General features: G+C 29.7%; 1 protein-coding gene across 3 annotated transcripts in view; it reads right to left on the bottom strand.

Annotated features, from left to right (window-relative positions):
- The window catches only part of LOC129958976 (microtubule-actin cross-linking factor 1-like), a 320,795-nt gene that overhangs the window by 236,816 nt on the left and 58,109 nt on the right, over positions 1-25,870 (bottom strand). For all 3 annotated transcript variants that reach the window (XM_056071738.1, XM_056071741.1, XM_056071742.1), the window contains exon 2: positions 6,284-6,345. In XM_056071738.1, coding sequence (XP_055927713.1) covers positions 6,284-6,345 — 62 coding nt within the window. The remainder of the gene's footprint in view (positions 1-6,283; positions 6,346-25,870) is intronic.

Here is a 25,870-nt window from a genome sequence, read left to right as displayed (position 1 = left end):
AATTATATTTTTAATTTTAAGGTAAGCATAAGTAAATCGAGTAACAAATCTATATAAACTAAGACAAGACATTAATTTAAGATTGATTAACACTCAAGATGATGATTAAAAAATTGATGCGAGAAAGTTTTATCTTTTATGTCAACTTAAAGAAGATAGAACAGATAAATTAACGTACTTCAGCCTCTAAGCTTTATTTATAACCCAATTCTTTTAAAATTTCGTACCAACAAAAATATTACCTTTTATTTATTTAATTATTTTTTTAATTTTCACAAAGACAAAAGTTTTAATTCATTGATCTAAAAACTAAAGATTAGAATTTCTCAAGTTATTAGGTGAAAAATAAAATCAAAATATTTTCTTTAATGTTAATGTAATAAACTGTTGTGTTTCCTAATTTCAATAACGCTACCTCACTTCTAAAACTTTATAAATCAGGTGACAACAAATCTTGAACAAATATCGTAAAGATCTTGAAATGCATCATTTGTTTACATTTCTTTGTCATATGAAAATACAGATGTGATCGAATGAAATTTAGAACACCGCACCCGGTTGCAAGACGAATGTGCGCTTATGAAATATGCCGCCAGGAACATAATATTAATCGTTCACTCATAAATCGTTTAGCTTAAAAAATTCGCATAAATGCACTAACGTTTTGTCTTCAAAGCGTACATACCACCTCCCCCCCCCCTGCACGCGATTGCTACGCCACTACAGCTTCCTTAATTACTAAGCTAAAGAGGTTGGTTCATTTTGGGAAAAATTGGAAAAATGCAACACTGTACCAAGGTGAGAAGGTCAAAACGATTTTATAGTTATAAGAATGCGATGTCAAATTCAAATGAGACAATTACAAGATACAATTCTGGATTACTACATGACACCGGATTCGTCCAGTGATTAATAATTTCCATCAACTTTCACAACCACATTATTTCCAAAAATCAAAATTTCAAATCAGCCATCAAAATTTCTCGAAGCGGAGTGCTCACGTAAGAAGTAGTGCGTGTTGAGTAATCAAGGCTACCGCTCATTATACATGCGCAGAAATATCACCAGGATTCGAAGCATTTTAATTTATAGCGACACTTTATTATTTGTTTTTGTTCGGAATGCAGCTTTCGAACAGAATAAATAACCGCTTTCTTTCAAATGTCAGAAAGGGTGTTTCCTTTGTGCGAAATGAGAAACTACAAAGATGAGAAGATTTATCAGCGCCGGCAACATGTGATTTCGTAAATAAAGCAGTCACAAAGAGAAAGTACACAATAAATCTCAGGAAGCACGCAATCCGCATGAAAACGGGAATGGAAATCCGATGGAGATTTCAGGTCATCCGATATCAAGGACAAAATCCCGAAAGAGACTTTTTTTTTTTTTTTTGTCCTTTCCCTACGACTAACTTTTTAAGTCACATATTTTTTATTGAAAAAGAAATGTCAAATAAAAAGCCATATTTCCGCCCTTTACAATAGATTGGAAGTAAATTTTTCGATGATATGATTTCTTAAAAAATCTTAAAATGGAAAAATTTTTGCAATTAAATTGTTTTTTTATTATTATTATTTTTTATGTTTTAAACAATTATAACATATTGACGAATATAAAATTCTGGAAGAAAAAGGAAGATATTAAATTAGTACCGAAATTAAAATTTCGTTGATAAAAAGTAGATGACAAAAAATTCAATTTGCTTTGAATAGCATACATATGAATATTTTTTAAAGGATAACGAACTAAGGTTTTTTTTTTTTTATTAGTAGCAAATTTTATTCAAAAATAAAGCTGAACATTTTGTACAAAAGGATATTTATATATTTTTGTTCAATTTCTATTTACAAGCTCAACATAACTTTAAAGAGATTTAGGTTTTATTATACATAATTATCTTTTATTTAGATAAGCACTTGGATAGCTTTTCCTTAAAAATTTTGAAATCAACTTTATAGTTTATTTTTATTTATTGCATCAGAGCAGTATTTGGAAAGAATAAATAAATAAAAAATAATTCTAAAGACAACTTTAAATGAATATTATAATAATCGTAATATCATAATAAAACATGCATATCCCAAGAGAAATCTCAGTAATACCGCGTGCGTGAGCAATAGATTGGAAAATGTTAAAACAAATCCATCAGTTTCGTGCACTCCTTAAACCTGAGTTCATTTATTTGTAATTCTATGCAGTCAACTCTAAAAATATGCTGTTGCTCATACAAAAGAGTTTCTAACTTTTAAAGCCGGAATGAAGATTTAAAAAAAAACTCATTAAAAATTCTGGTCAGAGTATGGGACACTGTCTACGTGAAGCCAGACAGGTACAAGTTCAAGAGGGACCTATTCGTGTCAAGTTACTTTCAAGTGGACAGACAAACACAGAATCCTGTCGGAAGCGCTGAAGCCAATTATTGAACTAAAACTGATCAAACCTTTTATCCTAAAGTACTTTAGCGTGATAAGTCAGCGTTTATCTTGATAAGTTGGAGAGATATTTTCACGGATTTCTCACAGAAGGTGGGTAAAAGTCTACCCCCCCCCCCTAATCATCAAACCATGACATAAGTATGATAATGAAACCATAAGACCATTTCAGTGGTATTCTAAACCACTTTGGAGTCGGAAACATCTACCCTGTCATTTGAAGGGGGGGGGGGGACTAATCCGTACCGGCATATCCCCACCCCTCCCAAATTTAGCCAAAATGTTTAGTGGTGTATATTACCGCGACAATGCTTAATGTATTTTGCTTTTACCACCATACCTGGTTCATTAAAAGTCAATAGCATATACTGGAAATCTTTAATACCCACATGCCATTGTTATAAGGAAACTGACAAAATTTCCCAATATCCGAACACTAAGATCTTTCCTTCTCTCTTTCACTTCTCTTACCCTTATTTTTAAAAGCATTCCCTTATTTCACTCTATCAGTAGAAATTTCAGCTGCTCTGCAAAAAACGATTTTATAGAAAATCGTTCAGGTTTTTCAAATCCTCGGTTCATGTTATCCAATTTCATGAGAAAGCTGCTTTTCAAGTCATTGCCTGCATTTCAAAATCACTGAGTTTCATTGCAAGAAATGATCAATATTATTTTCTTTTTTCCAAACTCATGATTGATTACTAGCACGTAATCAATCATGAGTTTGGTGAAACAATAACACACGCCGTTTGGTATCCCATCTATAAAAAAAAAATTCTTAACAATATTTATTTCAAATAAACAACAAATATCCAGTGCAACTCACGTTTTTGACAGACTCATAAAATATTATATTTTCTGGATAAAAAAATGAGCAACTACAACAAACATAAATTCTGTTTCCGTGAGAATTCTGGGAATGATTGAAGACCAACATCGTTAAATTACCGTGAAAGTTTTCGTTAACAGAAAACAAAATTATTTATTCTGTCACTAAAACAAATCTTTCAGAATTTCCTTCAAAACTGATTTATGATTCCGAAAATGACGGTTAACTAGTTCGGTATGCTCCTCAATTAAAATATGGACACACTTATTGATTTATACACAAAACTGAACTCTCAACACTCTCTATCAGTCAAATTTTGTTATTATAGAGGGGGAGAGGAGTGCATTCACTGGCATTTTGTTACAGAAAACGAATCCTGAGTCACGTAGCATTTTTGAATCGTGATAGTAAACGACAACAATTTGAATTTTTGTGACTTCTGAGAGTGATTCGTGATTGTTAAGGTAGGACATACAACGCCGAAATGCATTCAATGAATGTTGAAAATGTGACGAAAGAAAAATAATAAATAAACAACTTTATTGAAACAGAAGGCAGAGACATCAAAAATTTGCCAGTCGAGATATTCTATATTTATTTTTCTAAGAAATCCGGTATATATTTCCAGAATGATGAATTTTTTTATTAGAAATTTGAGCCTGAATCTAATTTGGGGGAAAACAGATATAAAATACAGATATTTGAATCTTCAAGCGTAATTTTAATTGCAATTTCTATTTTATTTAAATAATACTAATAATAGTTTTATGTGTATTGCATTTGCTAAACTTAATTTCGTGAATTAAAGTTATGCTTTACTGTGACGTCTCAGTCAGAAATCTTTATCTGCCATCATTTTTACGTAATTTCTGTTTGTCTAACCATCCCAATTCCTTCAAATCCGAATTTCTGTTTAATTCGGTTAATCTTATTTTATTCCGCTCAATTTATTTTATTACATTCAAAAGTTTTTTTTAATGTTTTTCTATTATAAGGATTTTATACATAGAACAAGGAGTAAACTGTACAGTTACTAATTAAAGTCGTGTAATTCTACATAAAATTTTTTTATTATATTTACTAGACTTATTTAAGTTAAATTTTTAATTAATTAAAAGGCCAACTCTTTTTTGTTTTTTACTAAGAAATGTAGATCTTTTTTTACGTAATTTCTGATGTTTGTTAAATCATTCGAATTTTTGCATATCCGAATTGTTGTTTAATTCGGATATTTTATTCCGAAACACTCAAAATTTTGTTCTAATAAGGATTTTATGCCCAGAACAAGGTTGTAAACTGTAAAATTATCAATTCTTAAAGTCGTGTAATGCTGCATAAAAAAGTCTCAAGAATATAATAAAAAAAATTAGTTAAATTTTTAATTAATTAATTAGAAAGACAGCTCTTACATTAAGTAATTTAGAAACCTCACTTTAGGGTAAAAATTGTTAAATAAATTATTTAATTAATTAACAATTAACGTATTCAGAATGAAACAAGATTAAAATATACGTGACGTAAATATGCAAGTTGGTACAGGTGGTTAAAGTTAATATTAAAGAGCAGAGAAAATAACTTTTCAAATCAAAATCTGGAATATCTTATCTGTTGTTGGTACGTTATAGAAATACGGAATGCCGATAGGATTAAATAATTCAGTAAATGTAATTTCTTTTCGGAGCCAAGAATCTTTCTAATCTTGGAGTTTTTCCGAAAAATCTGAGACAAATTGGATGTCTTCTCAACCTTCTTAAAATGTTTCAAACTAAGAACTGTTAGAGTAATTAAGATACTCAAAAAATATGTGATTACTTAATACAAAAAAATTCTAAAATGGAGGGAAAATTATATATATTTGCGAATTCCAAAATCAACTTCAATCTATTTTGCGTATTATTTACAGATACTTTAATCTTTATTTATTATAGGACTTTAATAAATAGCTTTAAAATATGTTAAATACATTCCTGGATTTTCTGAATCCAATTTTTGATACAGTATTGCCGCTACAACATTTTGCAAAAATATCGTCCGAGAGGAGTTTTGTTTCTCTCTTTTTTTAAATTTATTTAATTATAATTTAATAAATTTATTTATTTATTGAAGAAGGAAAAAGGTATAAACTTTAGTTAATTTCACTGATTCACTGAATCACTTTTAAATTTGCTTAAATGCAATAATAAAACATATTTTTTCACTGTAAATAATTTTAAAAAAAAATACTAGTCCACATTCTTTAAGTAAAACAATATTTTATTATGCTCAAAATCCATATGAATATGCATTTTGTTACGTAAAAACTTTTACTGTTTTATGTCTAGCACCGTTCACTTATAGAACTAATGCATTAGTTCTATATCCAGTAAGTAGTAGGTCGCTAATAAAGTTGCATAGAAAACTTGTTAAGGGCTATGCTACAATATGCAAATTATGAAATGTTATAATATGAACAACATTAATACTAACATTATCCCGTGAATATTATACGAAACATCATTAAAAGGTGCGTAATAAAAATATAGATAAATATTCTTGATACGTTATAAATCAGAATTTAAAAATTTCACATTTGAAATTCAAAACAGAATGGAAAAAATTAAGCGCCATCGATATTGCACAATTCAAACCGAAAAAAACTCTGATTTGTTGAACGGAGAATCTACTGGGTGATCTCAGCGATAAATCAGTCCATCGCAATGTAAAAACAAAAAGGAATGTTCTAGGGTGATCAGAAAACTGCTTCTTTTGAGCTCTGTTATTTTTCAATGCCATTAGAATAAGTTAGTACAGCTGGAGGGCAACTGAACCAGTTTTCTGTCGCTATAATTTGAATTATTTAACAACAAACGACCTCATCCCTTTCATGTCACAAGCCGGGACTCCACCTTACTTTGCATTCTAACAAAAAGAAAGATTTAGAGAGGTGATATCGAACACGCACGGTCAACAAGATAAATACTGCGCGGGGAAAAAGATTCATTACAGGAGGGAAACACAAAAGACAATACAAAAGACAACTTACCTTCTTAAGATGTTTGTTGAGCCACTTGGTAAAAGTTTTCTTCTGTATGGCATCCCGCTCATCTGTAAATTTAAAAAGAGATTTCCACATGTTAGAAAGTGCGACGAGAAGTGACGCTAAAAATCAAAAGCTACACACCAGAAGAGCACACTTCTCTTAATGAGCGTTGGTGAACTCGTTATTCTACTACCGTCACACTTTTTTTTTTATTAGTATTATTATTCTCGCCGTAAATTGCAACAGAGTTCTCAATGAATTCATTAAACAGGAATCGCACAGCGGTTTGCTTCCCGTGTACAAAACGTTTTGCTTTTCACCGATTTCTACACTTCCTCTAATCCTCCCTCATGTGTTCTATAGTTTGTGACCTTCCCCGTGTTTTGTTCAACAGGTCATGTCATATACAGCGAGAACACAATGGGTAGTTACAGAAGCCTGTCATCAGCTGTCAGTTCTGCATCAGAATTCCAATTGGAATCTCAGAAGACGCAACACTCGTCTTTCGCGGCAAGACGTGAAAGCTGGGAGATAAAGAAAGTAAGCAAGACTTATCTCTGCCTCTCTCTTTCTGCTACACTTTATCTTTCTATTAACTTTATATAATCAAAGTTAGGATGGATTGGCAAATAAAATGTTCGAATTGGACTTTACAAGTCGGCAACTCTGTTACTGATATTCTGACAGCAATTAAAAATAAATCTTGAGCTCTTCAGATAGCTTCGCGAAGAGTTTCCGGAGAAAGTGCTCGAAGAGGAACTCGCGTCCTAAAATGGATACCTATAATAAACTTGCAATAAATAGGGTATCAAAGGAGTTCTTATTATTATTTCCGGTATCTATCAAGCATGGGATCTCCTACTTGTCTTTTTTTTTTTGGGGGGGGGGGATTTCGATTACATATTTTATATAAATATACATCTCTATTGCTTGTGCCTCTTTGTGTATGTGTGTCTGTGCGTGTATTTACAGGAGGAGGAAGAGAATTGGATTAATTATAAAATACAAAAACATTAGTATGGCTCCTAAAAAATCTATCAAATCTTTTAACCTTTTCTAAGGCCATAGGACGTATGCTTACCACCAAATTCATCAAATTTTGAATGGAAGTATATGAGTTGGCATAAGTTCTCACAATTTTTGCAATAAGACAGAATCCTACACTTTTCAGTTCCTTATCTCACACAAGATGAATTGATTTGTTACTTAGTTATTAATTAACTAAATTTATCAATAAATGAAATTAAATGTAAGCTAAATGGATCACTTTTCTTTTCATTCCTAAAAAGCAAATTTCAATCCTAAAAATATTTTAATATACAATGGCTAGAAGAAAAAAAATAGCCTTTTAAATGGTTAAACACAAAAACTAAAAATAAAATACAAAAATTTATATATAACCACTTTAATATGTAACACGTGTTTTTCATTTTTGGACTTTGCATACAATTAATGTGTTATTGCACATAAGCAAGAAAACAAAATCACTGATATGCTTAAATTAAACGAATGCATAAAAGTTTAATTTGCACATGAATAAAGAAAAAGCCAGTGATTTAATTATAAAATGGGTGGAGATAATAATGTTTTACTATAAACAAATGCAATAGGAAAAGGTTCTCAAAATCGTTATCTGAATTTTCGTGTTGAAAATTATATATATATATAAGACTTTCGAGTTTGAAGTGATTAAAAATTATGTTCCAAAATTTTTATTATTAAATAACATAATAAAAATTACATGTTTTATAATGTATTATATTTCTTAACAAATGAATCTCTTTTTTTTATTATTTGAATTAACAGTTAAAATATTTTCAAATCGAGGATTATTTTTGAAATTAGAAATCAAAACAGATAAAATAAATACTGTTTTTTTTTGTTTTTTTTTTAATATGCTCCTTATAAAATAACTAGACGTCTTGGGCGATCAACTGGTTCGTCTATCATATTAATAGCATTAATTCGATAATTTCAACCAATTTCTAATCGTTTATATAATGTATTTCACTTTTGATAAGTTGAAAGCATTCATTTCCAGAAACTAATCAAAAAATGAACTAAGAAATAAAAAATAAAAAGGAATAGAATGCACAGAATTTGTATTAGAATTTAAATTACATTTTGGTGTATACAAAGATTGAAACTACACAGAATGTTTTGTAACCAACGAATTAAATGAATTAAGGATCGTACATTCAGCTTTTAAAAAATGTTTGGAAGAACGAATTTCTAAAAACGCAGAGAATTATTTATGACTATTTTATTTTAATCATGAGTGATTTTAATTTAAAATACAATAATTACATATTACTCAACTGATTATAAAGAAAGTAAACATTGAAGCTAACTATAACAAATTAACGGCTACAGATGTTTTTAATCCTAAAAATAAGCAAAATTAACATTTAATATATCTAAAATGCATAATTTAATATAACCAGAAATAAAATTAATATAACTAACGTAATAGTAATCACTTTTCACTTACATTCAAAATATATTGCAAATTAAATATAACTTCAAAGTGTAACTATCACATGCTCACCAAAGCAAACAAGAAATAAATGCATCATCAATAAACTTTACAAAAAAAAAATTTTAAAAATTCTTGACCAAAAATTTAATTCAGATAGAAGTACCCCCCCCCAACCGTTTTTAGTACAGAAGTCACACAATTACAGTATTATTTAACCGATTGGAAAATATATACTTAAAATTAATTATTACACACAAATGAGTATCAGAAGAGCTATATATATTTTCACTCTTAAAACATGGAAAATGAAATGTGCAACTAAATGCATCAACAGATTCAGAAGAAATGCATCAGAATAATTCATATGCATTCTTATGTTTAAGATCCAAAAAAACAGATAGAGAAAAAGGTTAAGATCCTAAAGCCGTAAAAGTATTTATCTGCTTTCTTCACTCTTATCTCCTATTCCCTTAATTGTAAACGGAAATTCCTGACGAAACAAAGTATCAGAGAAATTTAAAAAAAAATAATAATAACAGAGGGAAAAACTAAAGATTTGACAACACAACAAAAAGGATTTGATTTTCATCACAAAAAAAAAAGAAAGAAAGAAAATGAAAAGTATATTTTCGATAATATTCAAAAAAGTCTCCGCACATAAACGCCATTATGTCTTAGTTAAAAATCTAATTAAAATCGAGAAAAAATCGCTCCAAGATTCCCATTCCCACCCTTTAAAATTTTATGTGCCAAATTTGGTAACTGATGAATGATCTGATCTTGGTAAAATGATCTGATACACAGAGTTCCGAACAAACATTCCTTTTATTAATAAAAGATATTAAGATCTATTCAAATAGATTTTTAAAAAAACGTCAGTCCTGATAGTCCAATTCGATATCCTTTTTATATGGCTTAGTTCTGTGGTAACGGTGTGACTGGTTGTAATTTTAAAAAAATGTCCAATCAGATAAGTCAATGGACACGATCTGAGATTCGATTCCGATTACGGAGAGGATCTTTAAATGAATGAGTAAGAGAAAATGTATGATTCGGTACAGACAGCTTGAAAATGTTTCGCTACATTAACACTGCGTTTTGTGGCAAGACTTCAGCAGTTGTGTGGCCTTATAATTTTGAACTGTTATCAGATGATGAGGACGACAGCTGACTGTCGACAAGTAATCGAATTCGTAATCTGATAATTCATACATATTCGATGGCTTTTCAGTTGTTGGATATGGAAAAGAATTAAAACAATGGATAAATTCAATGTTTTAAACAATTCCCATTTTATAATGCATACCTATACCAGCGTAATAGGGAATTCAAAGAATTCCATTTACAATGAGACAAATTTTACTCTACCATTCCAAGTTATTATCTGCCTTTTACTCTATATTTAAGATTAAATTTCAAAATTATATAAAATATTAACACAAGAATATTACAAACGAGAAACCTTGTTCTTAACTTGGTTTTCACTTTGATGCATAATTAATAATGAACTATTCTATAGAGAAGTTTATATAGAAAAGTATTCAAAAGTTCAGATCTAATGAAAACACAGAATAGTTTCTATATGAATTTAATATTTCTCCGGGGGGGGGGGAGCAGATGCTCACTTACGAATCGATAGGATTAGTTTGCAATAAAATGAAAATTTCTTCTTTCATTTTATTTATTCTCTGGAATCATTTCTTTTAACACCGTGTGAATTTCAGAAAGAAAAAAAAAGTATTTCTACTCAAGGAGTGCGCGAATACTTTATAGTTTTTCCCACAGTTCTCAAAACTTAATTACTATAATTTTCGCAACGGTTATCATCGAGAACCCCATAAAACTCTAAAAAAAAACTAATTTTTCCAGAAATTTTCCAACTGTGAAAGCATTAGCTGTGAAAATGTTTTTAATTGTCTCTTTTTAGGGTTTGGCAGGAAATCTTCCGTGCCATTTTGCGTGCAAAATTTCCTGAATGGTCATCAGCTGCATTTTTGTAAAATACCTTCTGAAAATTAAAAACATTTTCCAAGTATTAAAAAAATAAGTGAGGACAACAATAAACTAATTTCTGATTTCAACAACTGCAATTACTTAAAAAAATTTCTAGCATATATATAATAAATTGTTTTTATGTCCACTTTAAAATATAATTTCTTTAATTTTCACGATTTCAGTTTGATTGGCAGTTCCCGATAAGCTTCTCGGACCTCTTCAAAATACCAAGTCAACAATTCCTAACGAAATTACGTTTCTAATTTTGGATATACCCAATTACGCTATACTTAATTCTTACAATTCAAAATTGTATAAAAATTCTTCCACAAGAATATTATAAACAAGAAAACTTGTTCTTAAATTTGCTTCATTTCAAAACATAATAAATAGCGAACTATTCTACAGAAAAGCATTAATACAGATGCGCACATTTAAATGTTAATGCGCAACATTTAAATGTTTAGATGAAACAAAATGAATGATTTCCGTGAATTTAAAATTCCCAGGAAAAGAAAAACAGATGCTTACATATAAATCGTCAAGATTAAGTTAAAATAAAAAAAAAAAGAGATGTACGTCTTACTTTTTACATGAATATTTTCATTTTAAACCGTGTGGTTAAAAATATATATATGTATCCATTTGGATCTCTTTCTTTGTGACTTGTCATTTCCCAAATTAACGTCGATCAAGGTTGGTGAAAACGTTGAAAATACGATTTTTTGCGAAATTAAGAATTTTCATTTCATTTAATACTCTTAATGTTTAAACGATTTTCTTTATAAAACCGTTAAAATTTTGTTTCCAAATCTATTTTTGGGGAGGTTACACTGATTTTTATATTTGCATCTACATATGTTTTAATGCTATTTTACATCTTTTGATGCTATTTTCTCAAATTCTAATCTTTGGTAGAATTTTTTTTACGAAAAACTTTATAAATTAAAATTTTAATGCATATTTTTTGTTTGAATTTGATATAATTTCTCAATATGTTCTGCAGTTCATGAACTAGAGAATAAGTAATCCATTCATTTATAAATATTTTATAGCTGTTTTAGTTTTTCACGATGTGGGAAAAAAAAAAAAAAAAAAAACCCTGAAAATTCCATGATATTCGTCAGTTGAACCCCAATATTTAAAGAATGGATAGAAATACAGCTTATTTAATAGTTCAGGAACTAGATAATATATTTCTTTAGCCATCCGCAAAATTTTAAACAAATCATTTGATACAACTCTCTTTTGTTTTATACCTATTATTAGACAAAAAAAAATTTTTTTTTTAATGCCACTTAACTGGTATACTTCGGTTTCATATACGTTCTTTCAATTTTTTATCAAGCAAATATTCAAAAATATCGCTATTTTCGAACGTTTTTCAAAAAATTCATCCCGAAAATAACATGCCTTAATGCGCAACATTACCAAATGGGCGTAGGTTGAAACCACCTAAAATAACATCTAGAAATGGAATCGAATCTTCCATAATTTTTCATTGATTTTTAAAAATTATTTGCAGAATTAAAAAAAAAAAATTGTTTTCGAAACGATTGCTAATTTACATATCAAAAATAATAAGAAAAACTAATGTAACAGTAACCAGTCAAACCCACGGAACCGATTTCGATCATTTTGGCTTCACATGAAAGCTCATTTCCCCTAAATATGTCATGAAGGATCGCCTGCTCTCCTCCATCTTTCAATTTATGAGACAAATGGAAAAAACAATTCTGCGTAAAGCATTCTCTATAGAAAAATCTTCCGAGACAGTTCGCCAGCCAAACCCATTGAACCGATTTCGATCATTTTTCCTTCATGTGAAAGTTCATGGCTCCTAGATATGTCATCAAAGATCTCCTGCCCTCTTTCTCGCTGAATTTTAGAGCCAAATAATAATAATAATAACAAAACTTCTATGAAGAAATTTTGCGAAACAGTTTACCCACCAAACCCACTGATCCAAATTTGAAAATTTTGGTTTCATATGAAAGCTCTTGACCCCTAGATATGTCATTACATGTTCTCCTCCTCATTTCATTTTTGAGACAAATCGAAAAAAAGGAAAACTGCAATGGAGAAATCTTGCGACACAGTTCGCCAGCCAAGCTCACTGAACCTATTTCGATAATTTTAGTTTCATATGTTTACTCTTGACCTCTAGATACGCCACCAAATATTGCTTATTTTCCTCCTCCTTCCATTTTTGAGACAAATCGAAAAAACAAAATTGCGTAATGATCTCTCAGTATGGATGCAAAAATCAACTTTCGCACGACCTTTATCTTTTGTAAAACTAAAATGAGTATGAATGCTTTTAGTTATGCTATATCATTCCGCTTTTATTTTCCATCCAAATATCCAAGAAAAATATTTATTAGTAATTCGTTTGAATTTTTTTAATGTAAAATGTTGAAAGAAATACGATGCAACAAAGGGATAAAAAACACCATCTCATCTTCAGGCAATGAATATCTTTCCTTACAATTTTAAATCCCTTTGTGCGAAACGGATATCACAAAGATGAGTAATATTTCCCTGAGGCGTGAGCTGTTTCTTATCACGCAAAATCTAATGAAACTCGAAATCAGCTTGTTCGGCTGCACCACCCAAGGCAGGAGACGGTATACCGTTTCAAACCGCCTTATGAAGGCTGAAATATTCGGCAGAATTCTCTGAAGATGGAATTACGGCATGTCTTGTAAAGAAAGCACACCTGACAATACCAGCACCATTTTTAGCGCCACCAGGCGGCAAACTATGGAATTAGCGATCTTATCTCGAAAACGGCCAAATGTATGGAAAAAAAGTAAATTACAAAATCTTAAAGCAGTTTCAAAAATAATAATAAGCACCACTAAGATATTAAGCATTAAGAAAAGAATAAATTAAACATACTCTTCTTTTTTTTTCCGATTTCCGAAATTGCGATTTTGTGAAGAAAGAAGAAAATACTACTTTTTCGACGAACATATAGTTCCAACATAACGGGAGCATAAAACAACAAACTTAAAACTGTAACTAGTAAAGACATTCTAACAACAAATAATCGGATATGGTGATTTCGAAGAGCTGCCTCAGTAATTACCTGACCTGGCACCAATAGACTTTTCCCTGGGAAGATTTTTCAAGCAGAAGGAGTATGCGCTTTCTCCGCCAAAATTACGGGATTTTCGACGACATATTACTAAAGCTTGTGCAATGGCGAATTTAGGTATTTTGCGGGCCTGAGCAGCACAGGTTATGAAGCTCCGTTTTTTTTTTTTTTTTTTTTTTTTTTTAAATCCTTTTTTAACAATTAAGTTTCACATTTTTAATATTTTTTAAATTATTACCCATGTTTATAATTTATTTTAAATTATTTTTAGTAACTTTGTAAGAATATTCATGCTTATTTTTTTAAATTTTATTATGACTCGTGACTGCGTGACATCTACGTCTCTATCTAAAATCATTTAAGCAGATGTTCAGTGTTTATATTGAAATAACTATGTGACCGTAATGAAACAAACTAGAACCGGGTCAATTCTACATGACGAAGTACTAATAATGCCTTTATATGTTTTGAAACTAATTAAGTTTGCATTTTTTATAAATTTATTAGGCAACTAAACTAATAACTACTTTTTAAATCGAGCTGTACTCTGGCTCCCCTACAGCTAAACAGCTCTAGGTAGTTGCCTTGTCTACCCAGTCGGAAATCAGCCACTGCTTTGTGCCAGCCGTGTCACTTAACATGGTAAAAAGTGAACAAAGTGAAATTCACTAAAGGAACGTAGCTGACAAAGAGCAGTTTAAACACCAAAGAGAAAAGTATCTTGCGATAACCAGTCCCCCCCCCCTCGAACAAGTTTCGTCAAGTAACAGTGTTGAAATCGCGAGCAAGCAAATGTGCATTTTAAGTTTCTGTTTTTAACTTTCATGTCCGCAAGGTATCTTATTGTACTAAATTGATAATGCTCTAAAACTCTGTAACTGCCCCCCCCCATTTTGATACCATTTTCGAGATAATAATAACGTTCACTCAGCAGCTTATCGCAAGATGGGGCTGTAAGCAGTTTCGTCTTATATCGCATAACCATTTTATTACACTTACATACGATTTCTATGACTATAGCTACAGTCTTCTTTAGTTAAGAGCGAGGGGGGGGGGGTATAGGATTTTAGCGAGCAGCCTGAATAAGAGATAATCATAAAAACAAATTTCCAACTGCACTGTTCCTTGCATTTGGCATATCAAATGGCACTGCAACTGAATGATGAAAACAAGGAATAAAGCCAAACACTAATACTGTGCAAGAAGCGTTGTTGAAATACGAACTATCTTTTCTATTATCTCAGCAATTAAACCGGAGAACCGGAACCTGATTTTTAAAAAAATGAAAATTTAACTGAAAAAAGTTTTTTTGGTGATAAACCCTTAACACAGAACATAAAAAACATATTTTTCATTCTAAACAACAGATTCCCTATTCCTCTTACCTATACAAAACCTAATGGAATTTAGAGAACTTAAATGAAAAATACAAAGTTTTCGGAAGTGATTATATCTGATTGGGTGATGTACTAATTTGTTGCCACGAGGTCAAACAAAGGGCAGCTGATGATAATGATGTAAAACAAATAATAAGAATTCAGGAAAAATTTATGATATCGATACTAGAGGACGCTTATATAAGCGAACATACAGGCATAGTTAGAAAATAATGACTTCGAAGTTTCAGCAATTTTCATTCAAAATCAGAAGGCTTTACCCCTTCCTCGTATCCTCATATTGCTCTCAAACCCTGGTAATTTACAAATATTAGAAGAATATTTTAAACTAAAACTTACGCTGTCATTGTTGCCTCCACTGACAGATTCTGCTTGCTCAGCGAATCACACATTCATTTTTTTTTTTTTTTAATTCTGCTTGCTCAGTGAATTTCAGTTTTTTTTTTTTTTTTTTTTTTTTTTTCCCTAAATGTTACAGGTACACGTAAACAGATTAAAGTTTTTCATCCATTTTCACTATTTCTCATGCCCAAGATTGCTCTTATAAGTATTTTATTCATAAAAATTAAGTTTTATCGGTAGCAGGCGTGAGGAATATTTAGATGAATCTCAGGGTAAAAATCTCGTCTATTGATGTTGGGAGTTAGTATTTTTCGTTATTCATTTGTCTGGCAGGAGAGACTCAGTTTACGTTTTTTGCCAGCTCATGCAATAACTTTTAAAACAAATAAAAATTGATTTCAATGTTTTGGACTCCGTAATAAGGTGTAGTAACAACGCTTATATTGTATTATAAATATGCTTTAAAACTGAAATAGATATTTTTGTTAATTCCGAAATATTATTATTTCAACAGAGATTAGTAAGGCTATAATTTTTTAAAAATACACTAAAAATAGAAGGCCATTCTAGAAAAACAAAACAGTAATTTATACAGACGCACTATCACACATGCCTAATAATGCTCAAAATGAACATAGAATAAGTCGCGATAGTGAAATATTTTTTATGAACACTTTTTTCGCCTCATTCTGGTGACAGATTCGGCGATTGAGGTAGCCATTCTAGATCCCATTTTTAATGGCACATCAGAATGCAACTGCACCATGGGACTTGGCCTTTACATGTCGAACAAATCTCCAAACCCTTGTATAACAATGGATTATATCAGAATCTTTATATATTGTTCAACATTCAGGGTCGCAGAATATTATTAATGATATCATTTTATTTTATAATTGAAAACACGTGAGAATTAAGACCAAATATCTTTTACAGAATACCGTCATCAATGTATTAAAAATAGAAAGGACAGTAAACATATCACCCATCAAGAGGCTTCCTTTATTCCATGAAATATAATATGATTATACATTACAAAATTTATGCATATATAGAAAATCTTTCTGCTTAAATCAAAGGATAAAATTCTCACAAGACAGCATGATACATTAATCAAAATATTCTGTAGATCTCAGGCAAATCTACAGATCTCTTTTCTTAATTCTATATTTCGAACTCAGAAATTATTTTGACTATAGTAATAACTATACCGGCGGTCATTAACAGTTATCTCTAAGATAGGAAGGGATGTCATTAGACAATCTTCTGTAGATCTCAAGCACGACAATTATTAAATTTAGAAAAAATTATCGCGTAGAGCAACACAGCCTTGTGTCATCCAAAACTATAGCCCTAATTTATTAGGACATCTACGTGACATCTAAATGAAACCTGATCGAAATTTCAAGGTCTACGCTTTTGATTTTCTTTCGACAGGCATGCTAATCTACAGGGAACGACGCGTTTTCAAGGGCAAACATAATGAGGGGAGGGAATCTCTCTGGCAAACAGAGCAGCTCGTCTATCAAAACTGGAAACAATTAATCAATCAAGTAGATTGCGTTTGCGTATAAGATCATTGCATTTCATTCCACAACAAAATATTATTCTTTCCTGTTATTTTCGTGCAATTCAGATTATTATAGTAATAAGAAAGCAAAAATATTATAAATAAGGAGAGCTGACCTTCTTATTTTTTATGATTCAAGGCAAAATATTCCAAAAATAACCGTGGAAATACTATTTTAAGAAATAACATTTAAATATTTTTATACAATAAAAACATTATTTATTAATATCTAATAGAAAAAAAATAATTCAAGCTGCAAAACTGCATTCACACAGATCAATCAACAGTATTCAATTTAACGAAAATTATGGCTCATTCATTTTAACTCTCAACACCTCATACGCTTGAATCATAGATTTTTCCCCAAGATTACAAACCATCATAAGTTTACCAAATGAATTATGGATTTAGTAAACTTGATGCAAAAAATTTTAATTTTGAAAAAAGTAAAAATCGAAATTTTTTAAAATGATTTTTTTTTAAAATTGAATCCAGTTTCTCAGTTAACTAATTTTTTCCAATTTATAGTCTATTTCCTAGATTCCTAAGAGGCATTTGCATTAAGATATAAAATATTGTAGCAGCACGTTTTCTGTTATTGCGCATAAAAGGAACTTCCCTCCGATATGCTGATCATTAAAATGTAATATAATATTACAAAAATAAATAAGGATTTTTTTTTATTTCAACAAATAATATTTTTGAAAAAGAAAAGAAAAAAAACCAATTTATATTTTGTAAATAATACTTCGAAACATTATCGTATTGGAATATTGATATTTAAAGCAAGTTATAGACCTAAAAATGAAAAATAAAAAGCATTTCTGTATTATCTATACGTAATTAATTCGCGGAAATGATTTAAAAATTAAGCCGTTTTATAATAATCTTGAAAGATATCATTACTGAAAATTTTGATCTTTTTTAACTAGTTCACGAATTCTTATAGAATACGAAAAGAATAGGAAATTCTCGAAAATTTATTTTCATATTCGCAGAAAGGGAGAGAGATACACATTTATTTTGTTTTCTATACTTTAACTATAAGAAAAAGATGTCCCCTCTTTAACATAAAATTAAAGAAACAAAACTAGCAAAATGGCGAATCTTGCCATATTTAACAAAAATTCAATTACATTATATGGTGGTAAAAAGGGCTGCGTACCTCGTAATCACAATAAAATCTATAATAATCAATTATTAAACTAATACAATCCCATATTTAATGACATTATAACTGCATAGATAATAAAAAATTCGAAACACCGCATTTTACCAGAACTGTAGCCAATGATGTTTTCATGGGGAAAAAAATATATGAGTATGTCCATTTTTCATTTTGTCTATGGCACTGTGCCATAACTTTACCATAGTAACCGAATGGGTTTTTTTTTACAGACATGTGTGACACAAACACATAAAACACACTTTATGTTAATAATATTTTGGGGTTAATCTGAAAAGTAATTTGAAATTTTAATAGTGTAACACTTTCTGTGTATATCTATTTTTCTTACGTAAAGGAGATAAAATCGAAAATTAAAATAATTTTTTAAATGATATTAAAAATAGTATATAAACTGAGTAAGCTATTTATCATAATTACCTGTTTGTATATCGTTAAAATCTCATTCATTTTTTTCCCCACAATGATAAATTCTCTATCAGTTAAAAAATAAAAAGTTGCATTTTACGCTTGACTTTTTTTCTAGAGAATTATATCCCGCTGTATACATATAATGACCTTCAGGAGTCCTCGCCTTAACAAAACAAAATCATCATCACATTAGGATCTTTCTATAAAACGAGAGCTTTACAAAAAGATCCAAAGATTTTATTCTGAGCGAGTGCGTAGGTGAATAACAAAGTCAGCCATAGTTTAACAGAATGGACGATATTGATCGAACTCAATGGCTCAAGGCTAGATTTAACTACTACGCAGAAAACAAAGCCAAAGATATCGCTAAAGCTACTAAACGATGCAGAAGAAAAATGTAATATAAAAGTGAAAAGAAATGAAAGCTTTCCGGTGCCTTAAAATAGATATTGAATACACTTTCCAGGAAATGTAAATGATTAAAAACTTTATTATGGCAATTTTGCGCATTGCGTAAGAATATTCTACCTAGTTAATATATAAGAAAAAGTTATTTACGCCTCTACACACAGACGCATTAGACCCTAAATTTTAAGCGATATTACAAAGAAAACTCCCTAAAGCTATTATTTGTTCTCTTATTTCTTTTATGTTTCAAGAAACCGCCACAGAATTAATTATATTGCAAAAAAATTCAGTTGATACTTATATAAACTAAAGGAAATAGTTCAAAGAAAAATTTATATTAATACAGGACATACAGCTGAAATGAAGCTCTGAAACATTTATTATTGCAATACTTTTTTTTTTTTTATGTGAGCTAATAAAATCTTTTTTCGGCTCTTTTCCTAAGATCAATGTTTATCTGGGCTCACAGTAACTTTTATCATTCTTTTTATTTCATTCGGAGAAGATCGTTTGTAAAAGTTTTATCTCAAAACATTATTATTATTTTTTTAGCATTTTTAATACAACCAAAATATTTTCCTCGCGTCAAAAAAAAAAAAAAAAAGTATAATTTTAGAACACAATTGGTTTGATGTTTCATAAAGACTACCCAGAAATTCACCATTCCTGCGTCATGTCCTCCTTACAAGCACGGATTCCTAAAATCTCACACAAAGTCACTAAAAACCTCTTACGGATCATTTATCAAGCTTCCAGTTCTCTTGAGTACTTGCCTAACTGGAAAATAAGCGTTTCGACTTAACGTGACACGCTTCTTCCCAATCTTATGCTGCTATAATAAGCTCTCCCTTCCGTTCTCACAAATACATTTTCTGTGAGTGTACTTATTAGCTACTATATTACTTATTAGCTAGTACTAATAATGTACTAGCTAATAAGTAGTAGTTCTGCCATAATAGCTATGTGCTTATTAGCTATTAAGATAGAACAAGAAGTCTGTAAACATTTCAACAAATCGTGAAAATAAAAATAATCGAAAAATAATTGGATTGTGAAACGGTTTGCGAAATAAACGTTGCATGTTTTGTTTTTTTTTTTCCTTCTCGCATTAAAATTAGTCCAAAAATTCACCGGTAGATAGCGCCAAACACAGTAACTACATTGGAAATAAGCAAAATGAGATAATTATATAAATACCAAAACGTTCTCAAATTCAATTGCATGATTTCTTATTCAATATAACGTATGAGGAGTCTAAAAAATGTTATGGTCTCGTATTAAATGAAAACAGTTGCTCTCTTCAACAAAATTATGCAGACTAAAGCAACAAGTCACTGGTAATAAATCTGGTAACAAATCTGGCAAATCAAGCAACAAATCTGGTAAAATCTTTTTAATAGGAACTTTCAGGAAGAAAATATCATTGACTCCAAGCTCCCGTAACCCCTTTTATCGACAGTTCTAACTTCGCAAGAATTCTAGTTGTAAAGATACATCAAATGCACGCGTATCGATCATGGACATCGACTAGGTCGGAATTCGAAGATGCGCTTCGCCGAGTGGTGTTGTCAGTGCGTCCGGACATGCTGGATTTCTGCGGCTGTTGTAAATCGTCTGCCTCGTCCCTTGTTTTGCAGGCTGAATTCAGTACTTGACGTTCAGATAAAAATGTGCAAAGTGTCATTCCTTTTGTGTACTTATTCATTCGATTGGAGAATCTTGCATTCTCTTCACGTCAAACTTCCGAAAATCCCTCCTCGCATATCGTTTCCTAATTTGATCATTTTTCGAATTTTTTTATGATTCTTTTGAAATGTTTACTAACTTTTTGATTATTTGGTGCAAAAAAATTTTAAAATGATATTCTGAAAATTTAAAATAATATTGCTGAACAGACAAAAATTCAGTAGATTTCATATAAAATGTCCCTCTCGCTCTCATGCGTTATAGTGAAGCAATATACTGCTTTTCTGTTTTTCAAGAAAAAAAAAATTTTAATGGCAAAAATTATTGTAAATAACGAAACACAAAATAAGAATTAAGAGCTTCGCGAAATTAATATATTAGTAAAATCTATCTAAAAATTGTTTTCAAGTTCGTGAGAAAAAAAAAAAAATTCATAAATAATTGAAGCAGGACATTTGAAGTTTTCCAACAGGAAAAGCAAAGCATATTACTTTTTGAAAAGTGCTTCAATATTAAATTAATAAACACGTATGCCATGTATACATACTTATAAAATACCATTCATTATAAGAATGACAATTACGAGAAATCATCTTTTTATTTATTTTGTGAGTTCAAAGCATTTCAGTTAAATTTAAAAATGGGATCCCCATATATATATATATATATATATATATATATATATATATATATATATATATATATATATTTCATTGCCATAACAAAAGTAATAAGAAATTAAATTAAGTGAAGGGCATTAAGAATTTTAAATTTCGCTTCGCAAGTTTAGCAATCCATTAAAAATTTACATTCAAAATAACAAAATTCTCCACCATTTACATTCTTTAAATATTTTTAATTTGCATTTAAGTAATAATAAATGAATCGTTTTATATTTTTAAATGCATGAACAAATAAACAATAGATAAATGAGTTGAACCACTTAGAAAGTACCGCACATTATAGTAATGACTTCGCGAAATCCATTGACAAAAGACCCCCCCCCCTCAAATAATGTGGAAATTTTGCTATAAACGCATTAAAATGAATAGTATGGATGAACATCGTAAGGCAGTATCCTATGCATCCCGTACATGCTCACGAAGTTATATATTGTAAGTTATCAAAGTCAAATCATAAAACAAAAACTGAAGGCTTTTAAAAAAAAGAATCATTTAAATTTGATTGATTATTTCCAGTTTATGCAATCAGATTTAAATCAGGAAGAATTAAATAACTGTAAAACAATGATCCAACCGTGAAATCGCACACAAATATTCATATCAGAACGATCAGATTGAAGTAATGTTCTCAATGTACAGAAATAAATAAAATAAAAAAGCTTAGTTGAAAAAATAAAAACATTCCTTATTGAATTACAAAGCAATATCTATATATGAAATAAAACTCCTGATAAGGAAGCAAAAGCAATATTTTAGCAGTCTTTAAAATTATTATAAATTAAGTTAATAATTAATAATAATAAATAATGTTTCGGAATTTGGCATCCTCACCACAGCGACATAAAAGAGGAACGTGAAAGTATTCAGAGTTTATAACCTCCAAAGAATTTTAACAAAATTTAACTGAGCAAGCATTTATTTTAGCCACGTGATTTTTACGTACTGTTAAACAGCTAAAGTTAAGAAAAATTAGGTCTTAAGAACATGTGGTAAAGTTAACACCTTACGCAACTCAAATGTTAAAGTGAAGTTTGAATCCAAGTGGTTTAGAAAATCGTAAAATTTTACTAATATATGGATAAATTGAATTTATTACATACTATACATGTAGCAAAAATAACAGCTTATAAACCTCTTAACCGTCGTGCTTCTGTGTCATACGTGCATCGAATTATCTCTTCTTATAAGCTGAAATAAAATCTTTCAAAGACACTATAATATGAGATAAAAGTCACCAATAATCCATAAACATTTTAAGTATTTTATGGATTTCAAAATGGAGCGATATAATTAATATTTCCGAAATGAAAGGTATCATCTCATTAGATGGCAGAATAAGAAAGAAAAAAGAAAAAGAAAAAAGTTAAACTGTTAAAATGCTCATTTTGTAACTTCTCTCTAGTCTTTCTATATAAAATTTTTATGTGTGAGCTGCAGGAATGTTCTTCCCTCCACTTTTTAGTATATTTATACAATATGGTGTGTTTCGTATTGAGCTTCATAACATAGAGATAAAAATAGAGTACATATTTTAGATCTTTACCTTGCCACTGATTAGATCCAACATTTAATATTATATATATCTTAATATAATTTAAAAACTAATTAATTTCCTATTATTATCTTAAATTAGTCCATAGTATTTTATTTTCTCTTATTTCTTGACTCAAATCCCTCTCTTCTATTTAATTATTTCTAACACTCGCTTTAAAAAATTGCTAACTCTGCAATTCTCACGGTGCAAGCGAAGGGAAGGAACTGATCTCTAATATCCACAGCATTTTTTTTAAAGATACCTAAGATTCCTTCTCCTAAATGGAAACGTCCCAAAGAAATTCCTATAAGAATCCTTCGGCAGAGAGGTTCGAATGAAAAATTTCCCACACTTTTCTCTTTTAGTCTGATGTAAACGAATGCATTGCATCGATCAACCTCATGTACAAATCAAGCCCCCCCCCCTCGTGGAAAAATAAATTTAAATTAATTCCAAATTTTCCAACTTGTCGGCCACTCATTTGCAAAATTATGTTATAATATATATAACAATGACTAAATTCTTGAAATTGAATTTTTCGTCGATTACAATACTTTTTCTTTGTATATTCCGATTTTGAAGGAAAAAGTTCCAAAAATTCTTATGTAAATTAACATTTTAATTCATGCTACGGTTTTCATGTTACACCAGAGAGAAAATCTGTATTCCCTTCTCTTCATCTAAAAGGTAAGCGATTACAACAGAAACTTCTAAATTTTCTTCAGTAAATATTAATCATCCAAAATATGTTTTCAATTAATGTGCGTACACTCACCTCGTAATGCAATGAAACAATTTGAATTTATACTTATTATAATCTTTGGTCAGTTATAAAAACCTATTCAGGTTTTGTTTACAAAATATACAACTTTTCATTGGGCTGAATTATGTTTTATTGAAAAATATGAAAGATTAGTGCCAATAATTATTCTGCATATCTTTCGGGAAGTGGGAGAGGAAAATGTCATTCTAAAATCTTCAGTGTTCAAATACACAAACTATTTTAAAATTAAAAGTTTATTATTATTTTCAAATTTTTAAATAATACGGTAACTATAACTTTTAAGGGGTTTTGTCTTCTTCTTTTTTTACATATGTTTCTAATTCAACATGTGATCTCTATTAAAAATGCAAACCGATCATTTAGGCGCAATAACACTTTATTATAAATAGAGCAATTTATACTACTTTTATAACAGTCCCCCTCCCCCATTTTGCTTTATTCTCTAAAGAATTCTATTAGAAGCAAGCTATTTGCTTAGCAGACTGATTTATATTCAGTAATTAAGAAAAGCGTATTCTAATGAGAATTATAATATCGAATATCCATTTAAACATAAACAAGCTATTTGCTCAGCAGATTCATTAATATTCATTAATCATAAAAAACATATTCTAATGAAAATTCTAATATTGAATATCCATCTAAGCATAAACAAATCATTAGGGTTTTTTTTTTTTTTTTTTTTTTTTAATCAAGGTAAATGTAATATAATCTTGGAAATGTATTCTACCTTCTCATAATAAGAGCTATTAAATAGCTAAGTTGCATAAAAAAGATTGACGCACAAATAAAAAAAATTTGAACATAATTTCACGAATTTTATTTTGTTTTTCGTTTTCAGTTTACAATTTTTAAATACTTTTTTTTAACTATATCTTTTTTTCATGTTTGTAAATATAGAATATTGTAATCGATTTTCATTCATTCCTTGAAGTGCTAGAGTTATGAAATTTAATACACTAGTGGATTCTTCGTGACAACACACTATTTTAAAATTCGAGGAGCCTAATTATCAATTAATCATTGGTTAAAATTAAAATATGATTTCACACAAGTGGCGCCATCTGAAAAGCAATTCGAGAAACAAAAACAAAAAAAAAACCCTCAAGATTAAAAAGCAGAAAATAATTAAAATAAACAAATTCTGCAGTTTAGTACACTAATATTTTTTAAAACTTTGAGTAATTAAATTTATTGTTTGTTTCACATAGAAATAAATTACTATTTAAAGATACTCCAACGGATGATTAATTTATTCTCTCTGCACATTGAACTTCATCATAAATAAAGATAAAAAGTTTTGTTATTAATCGCCAGGCCTTCGTTATGAAATAATCATTCAAATTACTATTTTACAGTTCATTATAGTATCTTGAATTCTATGAGCTTTTTTTTAAATTTCTTTTATGGCTAAATTTAGCTCAAAATATTTATATTATTCAATAAGATAAAACTGCAGGAAAATTTCTCGGATCAAACTTCGCAGCGTTTTAATTAATCTTTTTCAGTTTCAAAATTCTACCTTTTTATATCTCTTTCGTTCACCTGCTCACTGAGATAATTCTTTCATGCATCAAATATTCAATGCCCATCCCCTTTTAATAAGTCTGCTTGCTTCATGATTTAAAGATTTAACACCCAACGATTATTTCGTTAGGATAACGAAGGCATTACTATTCGAATACCATCATTCCGATGATTATTCATTAACAATCATTCCTTTCCTAGAAGACATCTTAAATATATTTTTTATTCAGTTATTCCTCGGAACATTAGTTTTATGCTTTTGGACTTGTGTTTGCTTTTATTTCACATTGCAAGTGCATTCTGACTCATCAATATAAATAAAATGAAGATATATTTGACTTTTAAGTAGAAAGGATGTGAATAATCGCTTTAAATACTTCAAAACCAAGTTGAAAAACCAGCGATAATTTATGATTACCAGAAGACATTCCAAATAATATTCCATTCTAGTTATTTTTAAAAGCACTAGTTTTATTGTTATGCTCCGC

This window comes from Argiope bruennichi, chromosome X1, assembly GCF_947563725.1.
Source record: "Argiope bruennichi chromosome X1, qqArgBrue1.1, whole genome shotgun sequence".
NCBI lineage: Eukaryota > Metazoa > Arthropoda > Arachnida > Araneae > Araneidae > Argiope > Argiope bruennichi.
The sequence above is the reverse complement of the archived record's forward strand: the minus strand, read 5'-3'. Positions and strand labels throughout refer to the sequence as shown.